The 22,847-nt window shown below is 42.4% G+C and overlaps 1 protein-coding gene across 1 annotated transcript in view; it reads left to right on the top strand.

Annotated features, from left to right (window-relative positions):
* Positions 1 to 2,949: 2,949 nt before the first annotated feature.
* The window catches only part of LMNTD2 (lamin tail domain containing 2), a gene marked incomplete at its 5' end in the record, with an annotated part of 59,569 nt that continues 39,671 nt past the window's right edge, over positions 2,950 to 22,847 (top strand). Inside the window, 6 exons of the mRNA XM_048484563.1 lie at positions 2,950 to 2,976; positions 3,824 to 3,850; positions 4,731 to 4,981; positions 6,912 to 7,097; positions 9,577 to 9,658; positions 13,667 to 13,828. Coding sequence (XP_048340520.1) covers positions 2,950 to 2,976; positions 3,824 to 3,850; positions 4,731 to 4,981; positions 6,912 to 7,097; positions 9,577 to 9,658; positions 13,667 to 13,828 — 735 coding nt within the window. The remainder of the gene's footprint in view (positions 2,977 to 3,823; positions 3,851 to 4,730; positions 4,982 to 6,911; positions 7,098 to 9,576; positions 9,659 to 13,666; positions 13,829 to 22,847) is intronic.

The following is a 22,847-nucleotide window of genomic DNA, read 5'->3' as shown; positions in this document are numbered from 1 at the left end:
TGGGCTCACAGTGCTCCCCCTCCCTCCCCTTTGAAGTGTAGCATCAGTGGAAGACAGAAAACAGACGGGACCTTGATGGTCCTTCTGACATTTTGTAAATAAATTAATAACATCTGAGTTATAGAAGTGAGAGTAGGGCAGGTGTAAGGGGGATAACAAAGAGCAACAGTTGTTTGTTATGGGGGCAATGTGAGTAAGCAAATATGATTATTTGTACAATTGGGTTCTATTCGAGTTGGGGGAGAGAATTTTTAGATGTGTTTTGTTGTAGTTACAGATAGAAGAGCTTTCTTGCCTACTTAACATTTTCAGTATTTTAGAGCTTGTTGATTTTGCTCTCATAAAAAACTTGTGCCTATGTTTCTCTTTAACATGTTGGGAGCAAAGGGTAAACAATGGTGATTTGTCGCTCTGGGTGTGTTGGAAATTTCAGCAAGGACTCCTAGAACCCCATATAATAGTCTGCACCTGTAAATGGATCATCTTAGCAATACAACCTCAAATAATGGTGAGGTGATAATGTCAGCTATTATTACCTCAGACACAATGCTTCTGACTAGAGCCACTTCACTCAGTCAGTTGCCAGTTCTGTGGAAAATTAAGTGATGCATTTGCAGCTGTGAACCAATGACTTGAACCTGGCAGAGTTTCTGTTCTTCAGGTTTTTTCCCCTCAGTTTTATTTCACTCATAATGTTTGTTTGTGGCTTGTCCTAAGATTACAATAATATGCCTCTATAGTAACTGACAGGTACTGTGCAGGCAAACATGATCTATTGTAGGCCACATCTTAGGGGGAGGGGGATTTTTTTTCTGAAAGGTGACTTGAAATACCCTGTGATAGCCATACAATAATTAACAAATCTTCACAAAGTGGGTTAAGTGTCTAGGACAGAATATTTTACTTTAATGATTTTGTACTGGAGGAAAGTTCAGTAGATGCAGCTTGGCGGATCTTAATGCTTCAAGGGTTAGGAGAAAAGTACTACCCACAACATTTCTCTTGCAGCTCTGAAAATTACAGATGCTTGTCCGTTGCTTCATGTCTCAACCATATGAACAAGCTGAGAAAAGAAAAACAAATTTATAATTTGTGTATTTACATGCTTTTTCTGCCTTCTAAAATCTATTTTTAAGCCTGTCATGTTGAATTTGACACAATTTTTAACACTGCTGTTTAGAGTCTCCTGATTCAGCCCCAGGAGAGCTCCTGAACTGCTAAAGGTACACATAAACCTCTGAGTAATAGGGTTGCCAACATCCAGATGGAGCTTATAGATCTTCTGCTATTACATTTGATCTCCAGACAACCTAGATCAGTTCCCTTGGGGAAAATTGAGAAGAAATGGCACTGGAAGTATGAGCCTGGAAGTATGGTGAGCAAACCTGGTTTGGGTACAGTCATTCAGGATGGACTGTACAAAAATATGTTTGAGAAGCCAAACAGCAGAGCTAGCCAAACTCCAGAAGGTGCTCAATTACTTAGGAACATTGTGCAGAAACAAAAGGGAAAAAAGTTTCAGTTGGGAGGGGGGAAGGCAGAGCCCAATCTCTGTATAGAAGCAATCATACAAATACCCAAAGTAAATCCAGCACAGTCACAGTGAGTCCTTCCTGTGTGCAAGAGAAGCTGTCTTTACAGAGTTCTGATAGTGGGCCCTTTGTGATTAGGTTCTGGGTTAGGAGATACCTGGAATTCATAGGGGTGGATCCTGTGGAGAGTGGGGTTTGGTGAGCGGAAGGACTTTAACAGGGTATAATGTGTAGAGTCTGCATTTCTCCTGGTGAATTGATCGTTATTGCCTGGAGATCAGTTGTAATAGCCAGAGATCTCCAGCTACCACCTGGAGGTTGACTACCCTATCTGTGATGCAGCTGCTCTTTGCTCCATCCAACTGCAGAAATATTGGAGTCACTTACCTATCATTTAAAAAAGAGGAAAGCTCTGAATAAATGATTGAATGTATAAATGTTGTAACTGCTTGAAATTAAGTTGAAGGTCTGCCTGAAGTATGGAAAGACACATGTCCCAGCAGGGAACCTCTTAAATAGAGAAGCAAAGGTAGGACAGAGGCAAAACGTGCTCTACAGGAGAAAAAATATCTGTGCCTGGTGAGAGATATCTTTTTTACCAACCCCAGGGTGCATGCAAGCATGATGACAAGCCACTGTTTGTCTGTGATGACATAAATAGAGATGGGTCTCATGGTCACTGTAGTTTAATTTATCAGACTGCATTTTTCCATGTTTTATAGTAAGTCTCTATTAAAAGTTGCATGCAGCTATAGCACAACATAAATTAATCTTGACTGCTGATTATAAAACTGCTTTCAGTTCTCTTACTTCAATTAGCAAGTTTCTTCATTGAAGAAAAATAACCTTGGAAGCTTTGTGTAGAGTCTACAACAGTACCCTTACGGAAACCACCTTTCCTGTAATGATACTTCCAGTCTTGTTTGCCACACGATTGCTTGTATTGTTATCCGAATTATGATAGTTCTCATCTGTTCTTGTATCCTTTGCCTGAATCCTTGTTAGCAGACTATTTTGAAACAAAATACTTATATGTACATGTGAATCACTGATCATGAATTACTGTAAGGATTTTGACCAGTTCATTGGTTTTGTGTATGAAGATATTAAATATTATTGAGCCAATTAAGTGATAATTATTGTAAAAATATTGTAATTGTCAAAACACAGGAAAATCAAACAATCTCAAACACATTTTCTGAATATTTGAAAATGCTAGGGTGAATTGGAAAATGTTGAGCCGCTCATTGCTGGGTACTCACAAAATGTTTCTGGGATTGTGCATCTTAATCATAATTTCTAAAAGTTTCTGTAACATATGCATTTAATAATTTGTTCTACTTGTTCAGATGATGATGATGATGATGATGATGATGATGATGATGATGATGATGATGATGATGATGATGATGATGATGATGATGATGATGATGATGATGATGTTGTACAGGTTTTACCCCACTTGAAAACAAAGAAGTTCAAATCTTGCAAAAAACAAATAAACCCATAAGCAGAAAACTGCCTGTATCTGTTTAGCGTCCTTTTCGGTTGAATTCATGCTGATTTCCTAATCTTATGTTTGAGTGTGTCTAGATCAGTGATGGTGAACCTTTTCGAGACCGAGTGCCCAAATTGCAAACCAAAACCCACTTATTAATCACAAAGTGCCAACACAGCAATTTAACCTGAATACTGAGGTTTTAGTTTAGAAAAAACGATTGGCTCCAAGGCGTTACTTAGTTACAAGTTACTTAGGAGTAAGCTTGGTGGTAGTCAGTGGCTTTGCTTTGAAGCAAGCATGCAACTCTTCCAACGGGTGAATCACGACCCTAGGAGGGTTTACTCAGAAGCAAGCCCCCATGGCCAGCAACCGAGCTTACTTCCAGATAAAGGATCGCGCTTTAGTTCTTCCCATGTAAATCAGTGGGGTTTAACAGCGCTTAATAGGGTTACCTACACTGCTTTCCCAAAACTAGGTATTAGGTTTAATGCTAATAATCGAGCCCAGCGGCCCAGGCCAGCCTAGATGTGGGGGGGGCACTCTGTGCGTGCCCACAGAAAGGGCTCTGAGTGCCACCTGTGGCACCCGTGCCATAGGTTGGCCACCACTGGTCTAGATATTCCTCCATTGAAGGAAACTGTTTTGTTAGAATCAACCCACATTTATCTCTGTATTTGGGGATCTGCATATTCGCTCTGAGCTGTTTTGTAGGCACAATCTCCATGGAGTTTCCTATAGGGAATACTATTATAATAAAGTATATTAATAACCCTGTACAAATGAGGATCAGGCGTCCATTCCACATGTTGAGGAAGTGGTTTGAATGTGAATTCTCCGCCCTGGGGAAAAACGATTTAGAATGCAAAGTATGTCTATTTCAGAAACTTCCAGTACAATTTGGAATGTATATCTATTTCTAACCTGAAGGAGCCTTTTCACACATTGTCCCCTTAGATGTGAAGCATTCCACAAGGACTGCCATGTTAGGCAGCTGCAGCAAAAACAAGAATCTGTTAATCTTTAAGTGTTCAAGATTCCTTTTATTTTTTATTTGTTTTAAGTGTGTATTCCTAACAATAAAAGGCTCAGTAATAACAAAAACACCTAAGTGTGTATTCCTAACAATAAAAGGCTCAGTAATAACAAAAACAGAAAAATGCATTATTGTGGACATGAACAGAGATTGGCTAAGGCTCCTTGTTCAAGTCAAGCACTCGGTGGTAAACTCAGATATGTAGTGTGGACACGCAATGTGTACAATGGCCCTGAGACTAGTGGCACTTGAGGTAGTCAATTGGACACGAAAGGAGATGTCCCATCCCTTAGATCAGTGGTTCTCAACCTGGGGGTTGGGACCCCTTTGGGGTTCGAACGACCCTTTCACAGGGGTCGCCTAAGACTCTCTGTATCAGTGTTCTCCAACTGTAAAATGGATAAATGTTAGGGTTGGGGGTCACCACAACATGAGGAACTGTATTAAAGGGTCGCAGCATTAGGAAGGTTGAGAACCACTGCCTTAGATAGAGGTTTAATGAGTGCAAATGGGCAGTGAAAGCTTTTCATGGCACAAAGTTAAATAACATCTGATAATTGTTTGCAGATCAAAACTGATATTAAAGGTATATTTGACAATCCTAGTGGAATAGAAAAATAATAAAGTTCTGATGTTCAGAAAAGTTCTATCTGGTTTTTTTTAGAAAAAACATGTGAAACACCAGCATAGCATTCAGTTTCTGACTATGGAAGATCTTCCAGTGACAGAAAAAAAGGATGGGATTTTTTTCGACGACAAAACTATAAGGGAAGCTGAGATGGAAGACCCTATCAAGGAGAAACTTCCTGTAATCACCAAGGTCAGCTTTGTACGCATGCCTGATGATTTCAGAAGAGCTGACAGTGATTTCAGTGATACCCACTCTATTACTGAACTTACAAAAAAAGAGCCTGAGTAAGTATTATTTGCATCCTTTCATAGCCTTTAAATTTTCATATACTATTGGCACCATAAAATATTCTGCATCAATGTGTGGTCTGATAAACCTCCTTTTGACTATCCTGCATGGGTTAAACTGGGACTGTGCTTTAACTGGTTAAAATCCCCCACCCACCCCCCCAAAATTGGAAAACCTCAAACCCCTTGCTTTTTCTCAGCCTGACATACCTCACAGGGTTGTCAAAGAGTACCTTGAAATTTTTTTAAAAATACACTGGGGAATTAAACACCCCCAAAATAATAGAAGCAACAGTGTCGCTTTATGAAACAAATACCTTCAGTGGCCATTGGTAGACAACTGCAATAATATTACCAGCCTTCAAGATGCAATTTCTGTCATCTAAAGAAAGGAGAAGGGCAGGGCTCTTTTGGTCTTTGAGGAAGGACTTATTGGGCCAGGTCTGGCAGCAACCACCAGGCTACCTGTTACACCCTGATTTGGGTGACTCACCCAGACCTGGCTGCTTGTTGCTGTTCAGTGGTCAGAGTTGCTAATGGTCAGAGTTTAAGATAAGGATCTGAGAGACCCAGATTTGAATTCCCACTCTCCCTTGGAGACTCATCTGGTAACCTTGGGCCAGTCATACTCTGTCTGGCTAATCAACCTCACACAGTTCTTGTGAGGATAAAATGGAAGAGAGGAGATTAATGTAAACTGCTTTGGGTTCCTGTTTTAGAGAAAGGCAGGGAATAAATTTGGTGAATAAACAATAAATATAACTAAAGGTGAGGGCCAAATAAAAGGTAGGTTGGTGCGTGGGTGGGAACGAGAGGAGCAAGCAGGAAATGTGGGGATATGGGAATTGCCAAAAGTAGGGAAACATGAAATAGTGTGTGAAAGGGAGTACAGAGAAAATGAGATGATCCATGCAAGTCCTTGTGGGTTCCCCACTGTGAAATAGACTGGACCTTGCTGCAGTTAAGTGCTGTGCAACTGGTTTCCCCAAGTAGAAGAGTTTGGATTTATATCCCCCCTTTCTGTCCTGTAGGAGACTCAAAGGGGCTTACAATCTCCTTGCCCTTCCCCCCTCACAACAAACATCCTGTGAGGTAGGTGGGGCTGAGAAAGCTCCACAGAGCTGTGACTAGCCCAAGGTCACCCAGCTGGCATGTGTGGGAGTGCATAGGCTAATCTGAATTCCCCAGATAAGCCTCCACAGCTCAGGTGGCAGAGCGGAGAATCAAACCCGGTTCCTTCAGATTAGAATGCACCTGCTCTTAACCACTATGCCACTGCTTCTCCTGGCTGTTGTGGGAGGCTGTTGTGGGAGGGAAGAAGGGAAATAAGAAGATCGGGGCAGATGCAATAGGTTGGCTGGTGTGTGTGAAGGAAACAGGAAAAGGAGAGGGCTTATGAGGGCTTTCATAGCATGTGGCCAGATGTTCCTTGCTCTGTTGTGTGTGGGCTTGGGCTGTGACTTCTCCCTGTTGCCTCCCAAGCCTTGGCACCATATATGGACTGGCTTCGTCATGCGTGTGCTGCATGATGAGCTCTGTCATCTTTCAAGAGGGTGTTCTTCAATATCATTATTTTCCAATGTGGTATACTAAGTAGAGAAGGAATCTAGATTAAGGCTCGTCTGTGAAGTTCTCTGGAGGTTGAATTCTATGGTACTTTTCCATTAGGTGGTATTCTTCTTTAGCCTGGCACAGGAGGTTCTTCACCTGGCTCAGGGCTCCTTACGCTGGAAAAAAATTAGCTGAAAAATTCTGTGGAATGTAATCTTGAGTAAATTAGTTCAAGTCATTAATCTATGACAAAGTACTGTTGGAGGATAAAGTGGGAGGGAGAAGAAACTATGTACTTCATCCTAAATTATTTGGAAGGAAGTTGGGATTTTTTTTAAAAAAAATAACAAACTTGGCTTCTTTTCTGTTTCTGTAGAGACCTTACTTCTCTGCAGCGGGACTCACAGCCAACAACAAATCCACATATTCTGCTGTTGCTGCTTCATCAGAAGGATCTGGAAATAAAAGGTCTGAAAAATGCTATGCAGGGTCATCCACCTGACCGGCTTGCCTGTATTTTGCAGGAGCTTGTGAGAACAAGGCAAAAAGCACAATTGAAGAAGTGAGTAGCAGAAAAAAGGGACATCTTTTCAAAACTGCAGTATGGAGTTACTGCATTTCCATGTGTAAATCTGCACTCTATGTATCTGTACTCATAAAGACGTCTTGTACTGACTCAGACTGCTGGTCTATCAAAGTCAATATTGTCCACTCTGACTGGCAGCAGAGTGGCACAGAAGGACAATAATTGGTCACGACATTTTTCTATAGGGATTTTTTTTTAAGTAGCAGACCGATAACCACCTCTTTGAGTTGCTGAGTAAAGATGCCCGGTGTTAGTGACTGAATAGATACTAAGAATTTGTTGTGGTGGTCCTTACATGATTTTAGCATCCAGATTGGGCAAGTAGTAGCCTTCATAGATCCCAAGATCTTGTCCACATCCATCATGGAAACTGGATCAAAATGGTAGATTATATGGTTGTGTATTAGGCCTTTCTTTTGGGGTATCTGTGGTACAATAATACAGATTCTTCTGGGGTACCTGTGCAGGTACAACTGACATCTAGATCAGAGAATACTCTCAATATTTTTATTGGTAAAAAATGGGCAAAAGTATCACTAAGAAAAAATATGTCTGAGAAAATAAAAATCATCAAAAAAAGCAATCTTGTTCTCAGGGAAGTAAATGTTAAACTATCTCACATAGTATCTTTGAAATTATCATTGTTTGACAGAATCAATGTTATTAAGATGCTGGTAGTTCCAGAGTTCATTTTTTGTTCCAAAATTGCCCAAATCTTATATCTGAGGTTGAAATTTTAAAATGTCAGAAGGTAGTTATAGATTTTGTATGGGAAAAGAAAACTTCTAGGATTAATATCAATCAAATACAACAAAAATGGAAATGTGGAAGACTTGGGGTTCCTAATCTACTGTTTTATTGTTATGCAGCTAAAATTTAATAGTTGTGGCAGTGGTTTGACAAGTATTTTGATTCTGCAATTAAGACTGAACAATTGTCAATCATGATTCATTTAAAAGATTGGATTTTTAAAAAGCAGATATACAAAGATTATATATACAAAAACCTTTTGTAATTGATATAACTTTGGCAGTGTGGGTTAAAATGTTCTAAAAAGCTTCCCCCACCCACATGTCTATGTTAGCTTCAGCTGTCTTAGTTTAAATGCAAAACAGGTTGGACCAGGCAACAATATAAATACTAGTCTGGCACAATCCTGGATCATTTTTCTCAACTGATTAAAGGCAATTGAGTAACTGATTCTGGGGGATGGGGTGGGAACCCTTTCTTTTCTGACTTGGCTTCTTCGTGACTCTTGCTGGTTTTCTTCCTCTCTGATTTATTATCCATATTTAAGTTAAAGTTGGAGATTAAATTTATTTGTTTGTTTGTTTGTTTGTTTGTTTGTTTGTTTGTTTAACTTATCAGCCGCCTCATCCCCAAAGGGCTCGAGGCGGCTTACAATACGGCTGTTCTAATGAACAGCAAATCAACAACTTAAAAACTTAAACCCCTTAAAAACCGATGCAGCATAAATTAAAACAACAAAAGTTTTTAAAACAAAAGTTGTTTAAAACATTATACAACTTGGAAAATTGTACAACTTGGAAATGGCCATCAAGAAAAAGCTCACCTTGCCTTGGAGAAATTTACATGCTACTATCACACAAGGCATGACATCAGTCCGGCATAGTAAATGTCAGAAAGAGGGAGGCAAGTCACAACCACTGCTGAGAGAAGTCTGAGTGAAGTTGTCAGTATTTTCAGTGCTTAGACTTCACCATTTACTAGCATGATATGATTGTTGGTTCTAGGTTGGGAGAGTGTGGCTGATTGTCTTGTGCCTCAGCTGTTTAGGTGATGGACAACTATTCACAGTGGTAGTGCAAGCTATTTAGTGCCTAACATTCCTAACCACACACTTTTGATTTTGACCCAACTGACTGAATGTGATGTTAGTTTGGATTTGGATTTATATTCCCCCCCCCCACTTCTCTCCTGCAAGGAGACTCAAGGGGCTTACAATCTCCTTTTCATTCCCTCCCCAACCACAACAAACACCCTGTGAGGTGGGTGGGGCTGAAAAAGCTCTGAAGGACTGTGACTAGCTAGCCCAAGGTCACCCAGCTGGCATGTGTTGGAGTGCACAAGCTAATGTGGTTCCCCAGATAAGCCTCCACAGCCCAAGTAGCAGATTAGAGTGCACCTGCACCTGCTCTTCTTAACCACCCTTGTATTTAGTTTTGTTTTGTTCTCAGTTTCTTTATATGGTGTCTGAAAAATGTAATGAAATTTTTTAAATTAAAATGTTGTTTCTATGGGGAGTTATAGTTAGAATTTCAAAGAATGCTTTTTCCATTATGAAGTAGTGACCACAGAGTGTAGAAATTATCGGTTTGGCAGGTAAGCCAATTTGTATATCTGTTCCTTTCATCTAGGGTTGTTGTTTTCTGCACACTATTATGAAATTAAAGCAAACTTTTCGCTATTTATTTGTTTGTGTTGGTCTGTGTAGAAACCAAACTGAAGAGATTCTTCGGAAAGAAATAGAGCAACTGAACTCTGAGCTGAAAGCTGTCAAGGAGAGCCACATGAAGGTGAACAGATGCGGATAATGCTAGGTGGCCACTGAACTCTAACAGGCCAAGGAGTATAAGCACTTGCAGTGGTTATTTACAAGACAAAACAAACAAACTTAAAAGGGAAATCATGAAAAAAACTGATCAGGTGATAGGCATATCTTGGTGATTCATTTCAGGCAAATGGTATAATGTTATCTTGAGTGTTGATTGGTATATTTATCACCTGGAAAGTTCTACTGAACCCATCCTAAAAACTAGGTGATTTTCACAAGAACCACATAAAATGGTTCTCATCACCTTTCCATCGATGCTTTTGTTCTATTCTAAAAAGTTCCTCGTTCATTTTTTATCTGACAAATGGGGCAGTGACCCAAGTGCCAACATAGTAGGGGTTGCAAGATGGACTGCAGAGGCATTTTCTCTACATGCCCCTGTAGACCCTGCCCAGCCAAGTGTCACAAGAAGAGGCATGTGTTTTTTCTCATGCTGCTGCTGCTGTCTGTTCAGGATCTATCCAAGGGAGGGTGCAGCGCACCTTTTAACTTCTGTGTTCCTAACTGCCCAGAAGAGGTTTTCTCTGTCCCCTCTTGCCAGAGCCTGTGAGGGCAAGGGGGGAGAATATTTTGAAGTTCAGTAGCTTTAGCTGGCCCTGTTCACAAATGACACGTACCAAAAGAAAAGGTGGTGTTAGCCTCATTTATGCCAGTGCACTCACTTCCGTTGGCATTTCTGTCATTCATTTTGTTAGCATTGCTTAAATATCCTCAGAAGGCTTGTAAGACTTCCACCACCAAGACTTTGCACTAAATCATACTGATCACTAGAAAATGCTGTGATCAGAGATATATGCCTAACTTTTAATGAGATAGTAAAATTTTGAACTGGTCGCTTTAAACTACTTATTGGAGCTTATATCTATCTATCAATTTTTATTCCAACTTTCCTCCAAAGAGACCTGGGGAGCAGCATACATGGTTCTCCTGCCCCGTTTAATTCCTACACAAGCCCTGAGAGGTGGGTCGGGCTGAGAAAGAATGGCTTGTCCAAACGTAGAGTAGAAATGTGAACCAAGATTTTCTTGGTCCTAGGCCAGTACTCCAACATCACATTGGCCCAAATCATACATGATCACATGTTCCTTCCAAAATCCCTTCCTTTGTTAGGCCAGCTTTCTCCTTAACAGGGTGATTTTCAATGTACAACAACACACAACACAAGCCTTTATTGGCATATAAAACAGAGCAAAATTTTAAAACAAGGTTAAGAAATACAGTTAAAATTACTAATTTCCAGTATAAAATTTGCAACAGTTTCACAAAAGAGTACATCAGAGCTGTTCAGGAGATTGGGTATCTTATAACACTCATGCCACTGAGAACATTGCAAGAAAATGGAATTCATGTATTTCATGCGTATCTTATTGTATTTAGGGCATAGAAACAGAGAATGGTCAAGTGTTTCAACCGTAGTCATATCACATGAACAAACTCTTTTAGAACGTTCCATATTCTTAAATCTTCCCTCCAGCAGAGCTGATGGCAGCACATTACATCTTGCAGTAGCCAAGGCTCTCCTCTGGGTGGGATTAATCAGCAGACGAAGATATGCTGCCATAATTCCACGTTTCATGGGATTAATAATGTAGTCGGAGAACAGGTTGTCTTGGCAGCACGAGTCAAATTATGAAAATCAAGATCCAAGAGCCTATTCTTAAGTAGTCTGAAGGCTTCCACCTTTGTGAGCATAAGGAGTGATTCCAAGGGGAAACCAATAGCTTCAACCTTTCTAAAGATCAAAGTATACCATTCTGAAATAAAGTGATCTGATAACAGAGAGGGAATATAGCTATTGGATCCCACTAGAAAATGTATATGCAGCCAATATTTTATGGCCCTTATCCATGCCAAGGTTTCTAGAGTTGTTTGGCCCATCTCAATGCACAACGCAGCATAAGCAGAGGTGGGATCCAGCAGGTTCTCACAGGTTCCCGAGAGTAGGTTACTAATTATTTGTGTGTGCCGAGAGGGGGTTACTAATTGGTGATTTTGCCACGTGATTTTTGCCTTAGTTACGCCCCTCCTCTCAGCAGTAGCGCTCAGAACTTGAAGCAGTCTAGCAGGAGGTGCACCTGCGTGCGTGGCAGCCTGCGCCTGTGTGCATTCGTTTCCCACCGAAGGACCGGCGCAACGGCTGCATCCTTTCCACAGCCCTGCCCAGGAATGCCCCACCCCCGGAATGCCTGGCCACGCCCCTGTCGTGCCCCACCCAGCCCCATTGGCGCTACGCCACAGTTTGAATCCCACCACCATGGGAACCTCTTACTAAAATTTTTGGATTCCACCACTGAGCATAAGGCACACATCTAGGGAGCCCCATTAGTTTCCGAAGGAATTTGGAATGTAATAAATTAAATGATTTATTTATTGCCGAAATCCAAATGGGGGAACCGTACAGTAGCAAGGAGCCAATCCTAGACTCAAAAACCTTCAAAGCTACAGGAATGTATTGATTGCCTTTACTATAAAAAAAGCGATATATTGCTGTCATGTTGGTATGTGCCGAGGTAGTTACTGCTAGTCGCTGTGAGGACCATGACAAATTATACCTATAGTAAATGCCAAGGTATCGGAAATATTTGACCTGCTCAATTTTGTGGCCCTTAATTCGCCAGGAGATTTTCTATGTATAGGTATTCCCCACTCCCCTCAGTGTGCGGCATTCCATCATGTTAATCCCCAGTTTAGCCAGAAATGATACAACCTGTTATTTCGGTCTACTTAAGCAGGAGAATCTCTGCTGATGAGAGTTCTAATCTCCCCATTGAGTATGTGACTGCCCGTACCCACTGGGGTGATAAGAACCCTAATTAGCAGAGCTTCTCTTACTTTAAGTGACCAAATTAGCAACTGTGTCTGTCAGCACCCACCATGACACTTGTGTATTGACTGGAGTGATATGAACCTGTACTAGCAGAGGCATCTGCCTTAATGAACACTTCTGCCACTACAAGTTCATATCACTTTAGTGGGTACATGACTTTCAATGGGCACACATTATTGTCAAGGTGGAAACTGATAGTAGTGTACCCTTATATAATCTGTCTCACTGAAATATGACAGGAGATTTGTGAATTAATCCACCATTTCCTTGACCTTCTTTGTTCTAGAATGCTCCTCTTGGTTCCTAGTTCTTACCTAGTTCTGGCCCCAAGGCACTAGGACCCAAGTGGAGCATTCTAAAACAAAGAAGGTCAAGGAAATGGTGGATTAATTCACAAACTTCCTGTCATCTTTCAGTGAGAAAGAATAAAGCAATTCCATATGCACTGGGGTGATATGAACCTGTTGCAGCAGAGGCATTGTTGCTTAAAAAGATCAGATTAACACAATTTAATCAGTCTTCCACATCCCTTTAGTCAGTGAAACCTAGTCTTTAGCTACCCCTTCCCCCAAGCTCGGTACAATGTAGCAGGTGGACAGCCAGTGGCCCCCATTGCCAGTTGAGTCATGGGGAGCTGTTATTTTGTGGAGATTTTCAAAGTGGATTTTTAAAAATGTTTTATTCTTGATACATTTCCTTTTGATTAGCCTGTAAACCACACCAACTCTTATTTTCTGTCTGTTCAAAACTGTGTGGAATTTGAGCTGAACTTTGTGAAACCTGCTTCTGAATCGACATGTGTTGTGTGGGCTGTTAAATTATTTCTCGGATCAATAGTGTAGTAGTCTCTTGCACAAACATGTGTTTTGCAGTTAGAGGTCACGAATTCAAGATCTGTTGACAGCACAGAAGAAGTTAATGTTACTACAAGGTCATAATGCCTGTGAGCATGCAGGCTGACTTCATTAAGAAAGAATATTTACTATATCATAAAATAAAAAGAAACATTATATGTGGAGGTAGATTTTTAGGATAGGAGACTTGTCTTCTGTTAGCTAAATATTGGTACCTGCCAACAGAGAATTTGGGCCTTGCTTGACTTTTAACAAAGCCCTTCATTTCTATCCTCTTTTTTGTCAAAAGGAGGTGCAAATGTTGCAAGAGAAGGTGATGAGATCGCAATTACATGCCCTGGAATTGCAGGATGAAGTGCAAATCGTGCCACCTAAACTAGAGATTGAATGTGACACTGAGTCCAGCATGTCACTGGATGAAGGGGCACAGTTAGCATGCGAGAGCTTTGAGGTAGGGGCTAACGTACATTCTTTCAAATGCATTATCTTTTTTCTTTCTTTATGAAGTAATTGTTGATATGAGCTGGGAACAGTTTTAAAGAGAGCAGAAGGTGGCATTTAAAGCCAACATTGCTTGTGGTGTTTCTGTTATCTCTGTGGGCAGTTACACACAATGTGTTTGCTGCATGATGGGGGCGAATGTCCTTTGCAGCAAGATATGCACCTATTTCCGGCACCCCCGCTTTCACTTTCCATTTTCTCTACAGTAAGTGAGACCAGTAAGTGAGCTAAAGCTCACAATGAGCTGAGGCTTGCCAGAGAGGTTAAAATGCTTTTTTGGTTAGGTCCATAGCAAAAGGAAGAAAAAAGATAGGACAGAGTCACTGCATGGAGAAGATGGCAAAATGCTAACAGGGGATGAAGAAAAGACAGAACTATTCGACATCTTCTTTGCTTCAGTCTTTTCCCAAAAAGGAAGCGGTGCTCATCCAGGGTAAATGAAACAGAAGATACAGTGGGAGAAATTCAGCACAGAATAAATAAAGAGTTAGTGCAGGGACACCTGGCTAAACAAATTCAAATCTCCAGGGCCTGATGAACTATATCCCAGGATATTAAAAGAACTGGCAGAAGTAATCTAAGAACCACTTGCTGTAATCTTTGAGAACTCCTGGAGAACAGGAGAAGTCCCAGTAGACTGGAGGAGGGCTAATGTTATCCCCATCTTCGTAAAGGGAAAAAAGGAGAACCCTAATAATTACCGTCCAGTCAACCTGACATCAGTACCAGGGAAGATTCTGGAGCAGTCTGCCATCACTTAGAAGGGAATACTGTGATCACAGAAATGGGTTCCTGAAAAACAAGTCATGCCAGACTAATCTTATCTCTTTTTTTGATAGAATCACAAGCTTGGTATATGAAGGGAATGCTATAGATGTAGCATACCTTGATTTTAGTAAAGCTTTTGACAAGGTGGCCCATAATATTCTTGCAAGAAAACTAGCGAAAGTGGACTAGGCAATGCTACTATTAGATGGATTTGTAAATGGTTAACTAATCGAACTCAAAGGGTGCTCATTCATGGCTCATCTTTATCCTGGAGATAAGTGACTATTGGGGTGCTACAGGGTTCTGTCCTGGGTCCAGAGCTATTCAATATTTTTATCAACAACTTGGATGATGGAATAGAGAGCATGCTAACCAAATTTGTAGATGACAGCAAAATAGGAGGGGTAGTTAATACCCCAGAGATCAGAGTCAGAATTCAAAATAACCAGGACAGATTAGAGACACCTGGCTTGACAGGCAAACGGGATCTGGGAGTCTTAATAGACCACAATCTGAACATGAATCAGCAGTGTGATGTGGTGGCCAAGAAAGCCAATGCGATTCCAGGCTGTATCAGTAGGAGTATAGTGTTTAGATGGAGGGATGTAATTGTACCACTCTATTGTGCATTGGTTAGACCCAGGGGCGAACCTAGGCAAACTGGAGCCCGGGGACAAAACCTGAGTTTGCCAATCTCCCCACAATAATAGGTGGCCACCCTCCCCCACCATGAACAAACAATTATTTTTTTTCACCCGCTCACAAAACACCTCCCACTCCCAGCAGAACATACATGGCTCTCCCCACCAACTCTTTTCCTAATTTCCTAATCACAACAACCCTATGAGGTAGGTTGTTAGCCTGAGAAACAACTCCAAGCCAGTGCAAGTGGATATTAACCATGTTAACCTCTCACAAACCACCCCCAGCAAAACATTTACCAAACAAATGTCAGCATCATTTGCCTGGGATGGCTGAATGCTGTGGGCATCAGGTTCACCTTCAACTTGGTGCCCACAGCATTTTAGCAAATTTGGTTGGTTCCTTTCAGGAGACTCACACCAGCAGCCCTGCAGGAAATGCCCCCACCCAGAGCAAGACCCCAACCACAGTGCCTCCCATTGAAACCTCTACCACAGAGCCATCTGGAGCATGGAAACAAAATAACCCTTTGGAGCTCCATAAAATTGAACCCTCAGAAGCAAAGGTCTCTATGCCTGGATGCTATTACCAGGAGGGCCTCCTGAGCCACCTTGAAAGTCTGGTGCCTCTGTCTTCAAAAATGTGCAGCCTGCCTACACACTCAGAAATTCCCCATTGGCTACAATGGAGCAAAGTCACTGCAAAACAAAGAATCTTGGGCAACTTTCTTGGGGTGCCTGTAAGGGGTGTATTTTTAAAGCTAGTGACACCAAAATTTCAGGGTATCATCTGGTAACTATTCTTATGATACCACCCGAGTTTGGTGATGTTTGGTTCAGGGGCACCAAAGTTATGGTCCCTCAAATGGGTAGCCCCAATCTCCTGTTAGCTCCCATTGAAAACAATGGGGATGGGGCACCCTCTTTTGGGGTCCATAACTTTGCTTCCCCTGAACCAAACATCACCAAACTTGGGTGGTATCATCAAGACAGTCTCTGAATGGTACCCTGAAAATTTGGTGTTGCTAGCCTTAACAATGCGCCCCCTGCAGGCCAAAACGTAAAAAACACTAAAAAAATTAAAAATCACACAAACGACCCTGAAATGGTGGCGCCCCCCCATGTGACCAAATGGGGGGCGCCCGGGGACATAGGGTACCCCCTGTCCCTAGGCAGAAACGCCACTGGTTAAACCTCACCTAGGTGTACAGTTCTGGGCATTGCAATTCAAGAAGGATATTGACAAGCTAGAACGGGTCCAGAGGAGGGCAACCAAAATGGTAAAAGGTCTGGAATCCATGCCCTACGAGGAGGGACTTAGGAGCTGGGTATGTTTAATTTAGTGAAGAGAAGGTTAAGAGGTGACATGATAGCCATGTTCAGATAGTTGAAGGAATGTCATGTTGGTGAGGGAGCAAGCTTGTTTTCTGCTGCTCCATAGATTAGGACCAGGAATAATGGGTTCAAGGTGAAGGAAAAGAGATTCCACCTAAACATCAGGAAAAATTTCCTGACAGTAAGGGCTGTTCGACAGTGGAATGCACTACCTCGGAGTGTGGTGGAGTCTCCTTTGGAGGTTTTTAAACAGAGGCTGGATGGCCATCTGTCAGGAGTGCTTTGATTGTGTGTTCCTTGGGGTCTCTTCCAACTCTATGATTCTATGATTCTGTGATATGTGCCTTTAAGAATTACTTGATGGGCAGAATTAAGAGAACCAGGCCTGGAGAATTCTCTTCAGGCAAGCACACCCAGGAGGGAGTGCCTCCTTGTGTGCAAGCAGAAAAATGTGAGGAGACCCCTGTGCAAGCCCACTTCACACTGAAGAGCTCCTGAGGAGATCCAAGGTAAGTGCTCTATGTGTAATGGACCTGTGTTTCTTCTGGGGATCAGGTTTACAAGTTTTTAAACCATGGCTAAAACTGATTTCACCAGAAGTAATAGTTGAGGGACAAAGCTGTTATTTCAAGGGGCAATGCACCACACCACTGTGAAATATTGTCCTTCTATAACCATGAATTTACTGTGTATCAAATATATAATTCTGAAAAATGTTTTGCCGCAAAAAAATGGATTGCCACAAAAGGATAGTTTTTAAATGTCAGATTTGAGACATTAATTGCAGAGCGACTCATAGGAGCACAGACTGGCTCCCAGTGGACTATTCATTCCTTGCTCACTTAATGCAGTATAAATTCTGTCAAACACTGGCATGTTCAGAAAATGGAGGCAGTGAGAACTGGGACAGAAAAGTGCTATGTTAAGGGGCTGGCTGAATATTAAAAGATATTCTGAAGCAGAAATGAGTGCTATATACAATTAGGTCCTCAAATGAATTGTATGAGCTGCAAATGGACCCGCTAGTTTGTGATTTATCAGTGTGGGAGGGAGGAAGAATGCCAGTTCTAAAAACAAACTAACATGAATTTCACAAGATGACATCTCTGAGCATGAGGACTGAGGTGGAAATCCTTTGAACTTTTCCACCATGTAAAATGCAATTTGGCCCTACATTTCAAGGGAACCTCTACATGGCACTGTGCTCTTATCAAGCGTGACTCACGGAGCATTGAGGTTTTTTCCCTTTAAGGCAGAGTTTAGGAAAATCTCCTTTGCTGTGATTCAAAAAGGTAAGTGTGAGGTGGCTATAGGCAGAGCATGCACTGAACAGTGTGAAATGCTTTTCTTGGGGGAGGTCATTCCAGAGCACCAGGGAAACCACTGAAAAGGTCCTACCATCTCTAGAGGAAGTTTAGCCTTTCTGTTGGTGGGATTTGAAGCAGCCCCTCTCCAATAGTCCTGGACCACAGAAAGGCTTAGATGGTAGTGGACTATCCCTGAAATACCTAGGAATGAGAGCATGTAGTACTTCACAAGCTAAAGTCAGCATCTTGAATTTGCCCCTTGGACGGGTAACCAGCACAGCTGTTTGAATACCAATATGATATAGTTTTACCAAACAATACCCAACAAAATTCTGCAGCAGCACTTGCCCCCAGCTGAAGTTTCCAAATCATCTGGAAGAACAGCACTAGTGCTTAGATTAGTAATAGACTAATCTAGAGGTTGCTAGGGTGTTCAGGGACAGGACTGCCTCTCATCACTCTGCAGGCTTCCCCACCTCCCCCACCTCCTTACCCAGATGGTTGCCCAAAGACCACCCTGCAGTTGGCAACCCCATCCCTGAACTTAGCAGCTAACACCAGAACTACTTTAGCAGCAAACACCAGAACTGCCAGGAGAAGCTGCAGGGAACTGGCTGAATTACTGGGCAGCAGGAGCAGGCCTCAGCAGTTCTACTGAGAAGGGTGAGGCCGGCACAGCCCTGCCTGGCATAGCCCCAACCCAGCTGCAATCAATAAACCTCAGCATTTCCACAGAGTGGGGTGGGGTCAGCACAACCCAGAACAGGTTGCAGAACAGGGTGGAGGGCCTAAAGCCCTGATGGGCTAATCCTGAGTTTCTAACCACTAGTTGGCTGGAATAGGGAGCCCCAAGTGGGGAGAATCACTTTGGGAGGGATAAAAAGGAACACAGGGCAGGAAACGAGGGGGATGGAAAGCGAGAAGGACACAAGAGTGCTATAAACTGCTTGCCATCAAAGTCTCCCTCCTGGAAATGGCTGATCTTTGTGTGCTTCTTTGCTTGGTGGGTAGTTTACCAGGGCACCAGCCTACCCTACAAGGATGGAGTGGGGAGGGGAGATGCTCCCATATGGATAACAAAGGCAAGATTTAAGTGCCAATTCTGGGTTGGGAAATATCTGGAAGCTTGGGGGATACAGCCTGGGAAAGGCAGGGTTTGAGTAGGACAGAAGAGGGATCTCAGCAGTCTTCCCTTCAAAGCAACCATTTTCTCCAGGGGAACTGATCCCTGTCATCTGGAAATCAGTAGTAATTCTGGGAGATCTCCAGATCCTACCTGGAAGCTGGCAACCTTAAAGATCTTCCATGAGACAGTGAATCAATCCAAGATGATTAAATTGTCAACACCTGGGAATTATCAACACCTGGGAATCCAGGAGCAAAACAAGGTCTGAGAGCCCTTCCAAGTTGGCAAATCTGATTGTTCAAGGAAGGTCTTTCTAGGTCAGGGCTTTCTCCTTCCATTCAGTTTACCAAGTGTTCCATCAGCATTATTTCAATATCAGGACTGAGTTTAAATTGTAACCACAGGTAACTTTAGGACAATTCATATGGCTACCATGAGGATTTTTGATCACATATATGTTGGGGATTCCATGCTTCCCAGATGCAGGTGGGCCCAGTTTGAATCAGAATCATGCTGAGAGGAGAGGAAAAAGCCCCCCACACACACACACACACATTTCCCCAACCTAAAACAGTCCTCAGAAGCTGATATTTACTATTTTTGAATCTTAATGATGGCTACATTTAAATTTCCCTAATGAGGTAAACAGCAACTCCCCAAGGCTGTTGCAGGTCAGGAAAAATGTGGTGGAGAAGACTAGTGGTGTAGCGCCAAGGGGATGGGGGTGTGCGCGACGCACCGGGCGCATGCTGGTGTGGGAGTGTGGTGTGGCAGAGGTGACCTGGGGTGTGGTGGGGATGGTCAAGGTCATGACGGGGGCACAGGGCTCACGCATGCCCCGGGCGCGGTTCCCCCTCGCTATGGCTCTGGGGAAGACTGAAATCCCTTTTTTCTATATGCGCCATGGTTCCTACGCATATAGGACCTGGACAAGCTTGGGAAATGTGGAATTCAAAGCATATGGAACTTTGTAATGTGTGAATTGGCCCAAATATTAGCTCCCATACTACATTATTTATGCAAATAGAACATTTGGCATTAGCTGTCTTTCCTGTAGGTCACTGCTGGTGAGCTAGCTCTGTATTTTTGAATATTGGCCAGCTTTAAATTTCCCTGCATATAGTAAGTCAGTTTACTCTATCCCTTATTATGCTACATTGTCTATAAGCAGGATTTTACCCACATTGCATCTGAAAATATGTCCCCAACACCATTTGCAGTCCAATGTGTGCAGTCCAGAGAATTCTAGTACCATTTGACTTGTGTCTCATTGTGCTTAATAATTAGAATGATTCTAAAGTGGGATATTAATAATGGATTCTAGCCAAATCTGACATATGTCTACCTACAATGATTATGTTTGGCTATTTGCAAAATTTCTAAATGTGGTTGAATGATAATCCCAGTACATGACAGTTTCATCAAGTGCCAAACTCAACAAGGGCTACACTATTTTCTTTAATTTATTTTTATCACATTGATTAACCCTGATCAGGGTTAATCATATTTATTAACACAGGCCACTGGGCATGAAAGCCCAGCCTCTTTATCTCCTGTCAAATGGTACTTGGGAGAACTGATCTTCCCTTTTCAAAAGATTTGAGAGAGTATGACCCAGAGCCACTATCCAGTCTTCCAGTTAGTAATTTGCTCTTGCTGGCTATGCCTAACGAAGCAAAGCTGGAATTCAAAACAGAAACAAGGGGTCTTGTGGTTTCTTAATATTGACAATTGTATTGTGATAGCATCATTTATAGGATATAGCCTATTTCATGAGATGCATGAAGTGAATCATTAGTCTGTAGATACACATATTCATAATTTCCCCCCATCTCCGTCCACAAACTTAGATTATGTTTCATGCCTCTGGAAAAGTGAGCTCTAGCCCATTAAGGCGAGTACAACAAGAAATCAGTCTTTAAGTTTCTACAGGATTCTTTTTTGTCTCTTCTGTGACAAACTAACATGTAACAAACTAACAATCAATGAGAAACGAAAAAAAGCTCCAGGGTGAAGATGTGTCCCTTGGAGATGTCAGTCATTCAAAGCCCTGAGGAGAGTCTAAGCATTTCCACAGTGGTAGCTTAGCAGGAAAGGTTAGGAAAGGTGTGCAATAGAATCCAAGAAGAACATTCCCTGTCAGAAGCAATCACTTATTTATCTTGACATTTAGAAAGCCAACCAGAGAGCCTTGTACAGAATTGCCAAGTGTCTGATGTAGAAGGGGGAAAGTAGTGGAAAGGGGCAAATAACATTGCACTGTCTTTTTTGTGCGGAGATGTAGAATCAACAAATGCTGTTTTGGAGATTTCAAAATGAAATCCCAGACATCCTTCCAGTTCTAGTTTTAATAAACATAATTATAATCAAGCTAGGTTGACGCCCCTGTGAGCCACTCTTGTAAAAGATAATGTGTCCACAAAGGTTGGTAGAAAGTTCAAAACTTGCATAAGGGCCATGAGACTGCAGCAGACTGGGAGAAGAGAATAGTTGTTGGATACTGGAACTTTCACTTTGGCAGAAGGGGAAATTGGGAAGGATAGAGAATACATTTCTATGGCCATTTCAGCATGGCACAATTATGCCGGGTTACAATTGGTATCTTACAATCCAGGTCTATTTTATCCCGGTTTCTCCCTTCACATGGCTGCCCATTTCTGTGAAGGAATCAAGTGAAGACTGAGAGGAAATACTCCGGTTTGTTTTGCATGAGCCCAGGTCTTCAGTATTTACACCGCAAGCATATCTGCACATTCACAAACATTTCCAGTGTCCCAAGTTCTGATTGGCTGTTGTTTTGGGGCGGCAGCTTGAATGAACATCTCCTTCCTGCCTTTTGAATTTGAATTGCTGATGCCCGCCTTTACACCTGCTCTGTAGTTTTTGGGTAGAAGCACATTTTGTGAGCCAGGAGATCTGAACCTATTCCGCGTGGATTCAGATCCAGAGGTGGCGCAGCTGCTGGGTGTGTTTGTGGCACTGGTGACACACCTTCTCAGCCTCATGAATGGTGCCCTCACTGTGTGTGCCCGCTACCAGGAAGATATGGCCTGGGCATCTCTTCAGTCTGATGCACTGAGGAGACATTGCAGGCAGGCATAGTTTGCCCTGACGACCCCCCCCCCCCCGCGTGCCATCGTTACTGGGTTTATCCACACAGGAGCAGGGAGTGGTGGCACCACTGTGTCATGGCTTGTTGGGATGACAAGGAATGACTGAGAAACATCCACATGGCCAGGAAGACCTTCATGAGTATCGTGGACAGCCTTAGACCCCATCTGCAGCACCAGAACACAAACATGCGGGCTACATTCCTGGTGGAGATGATAGTCAGCCTGGCTATCTGGTATCTGGTCAGCCAGAACAGTTTCCATGAGGTGAAGCAGCAGTTTGGAAACTGTAGCAGAAACCGTGCATGAATTCATCCTGGCTGTGAGAGTCACGCTCTTCAAGAGGGTGGTCCGTTTCATGGATAACATGGAACAGGTATGTGGATTCTTGTGTCCAGCTGGGGTGGTCCCTGTGTGCAGAAACTGCATGTATCAAGCCCCTTCTCGCTTTATATTCTTGGTGTCAGTAATCTCGTGTATGAGTTCATGGCTGCCCCTCTTCATAGCCCCTGTGTCGAGCCCCCTTCCCACGTGGCACTTTTTGTTCTGTGGAGTGATGCTTTCTTACGCCTCTTTCAACAGGTCATGGTGGGAGCTATGGATGAATCCCATATTTCCATCAGGAATCCTTCCAATGTGCCGGGGAAGTATGTGAAAAACTTTGCCTCCATTGTCCTGATGG

This window comes from Sphaerodactylus townsendi, linkage group LG02, assembly GCF_021028975.2.
Source record: "Sphaerodactylus townsendi isolate TG3544 linkage group LG02, MPM_Stown_v2.3, whole genome shotgun sequence".
Taxonomy (NCBI): Eukaryota; Metazoa; Chordata; class Lepidosauria; order Squamata; family Sphaerodactylidae; genus Sphaerodactylus; species Sphaerodactylus townsendi.
Note: the sequence above shows the minus strand (reverse complement) of the source record. Positions and strands in the feature narration are given on the sequence as shown.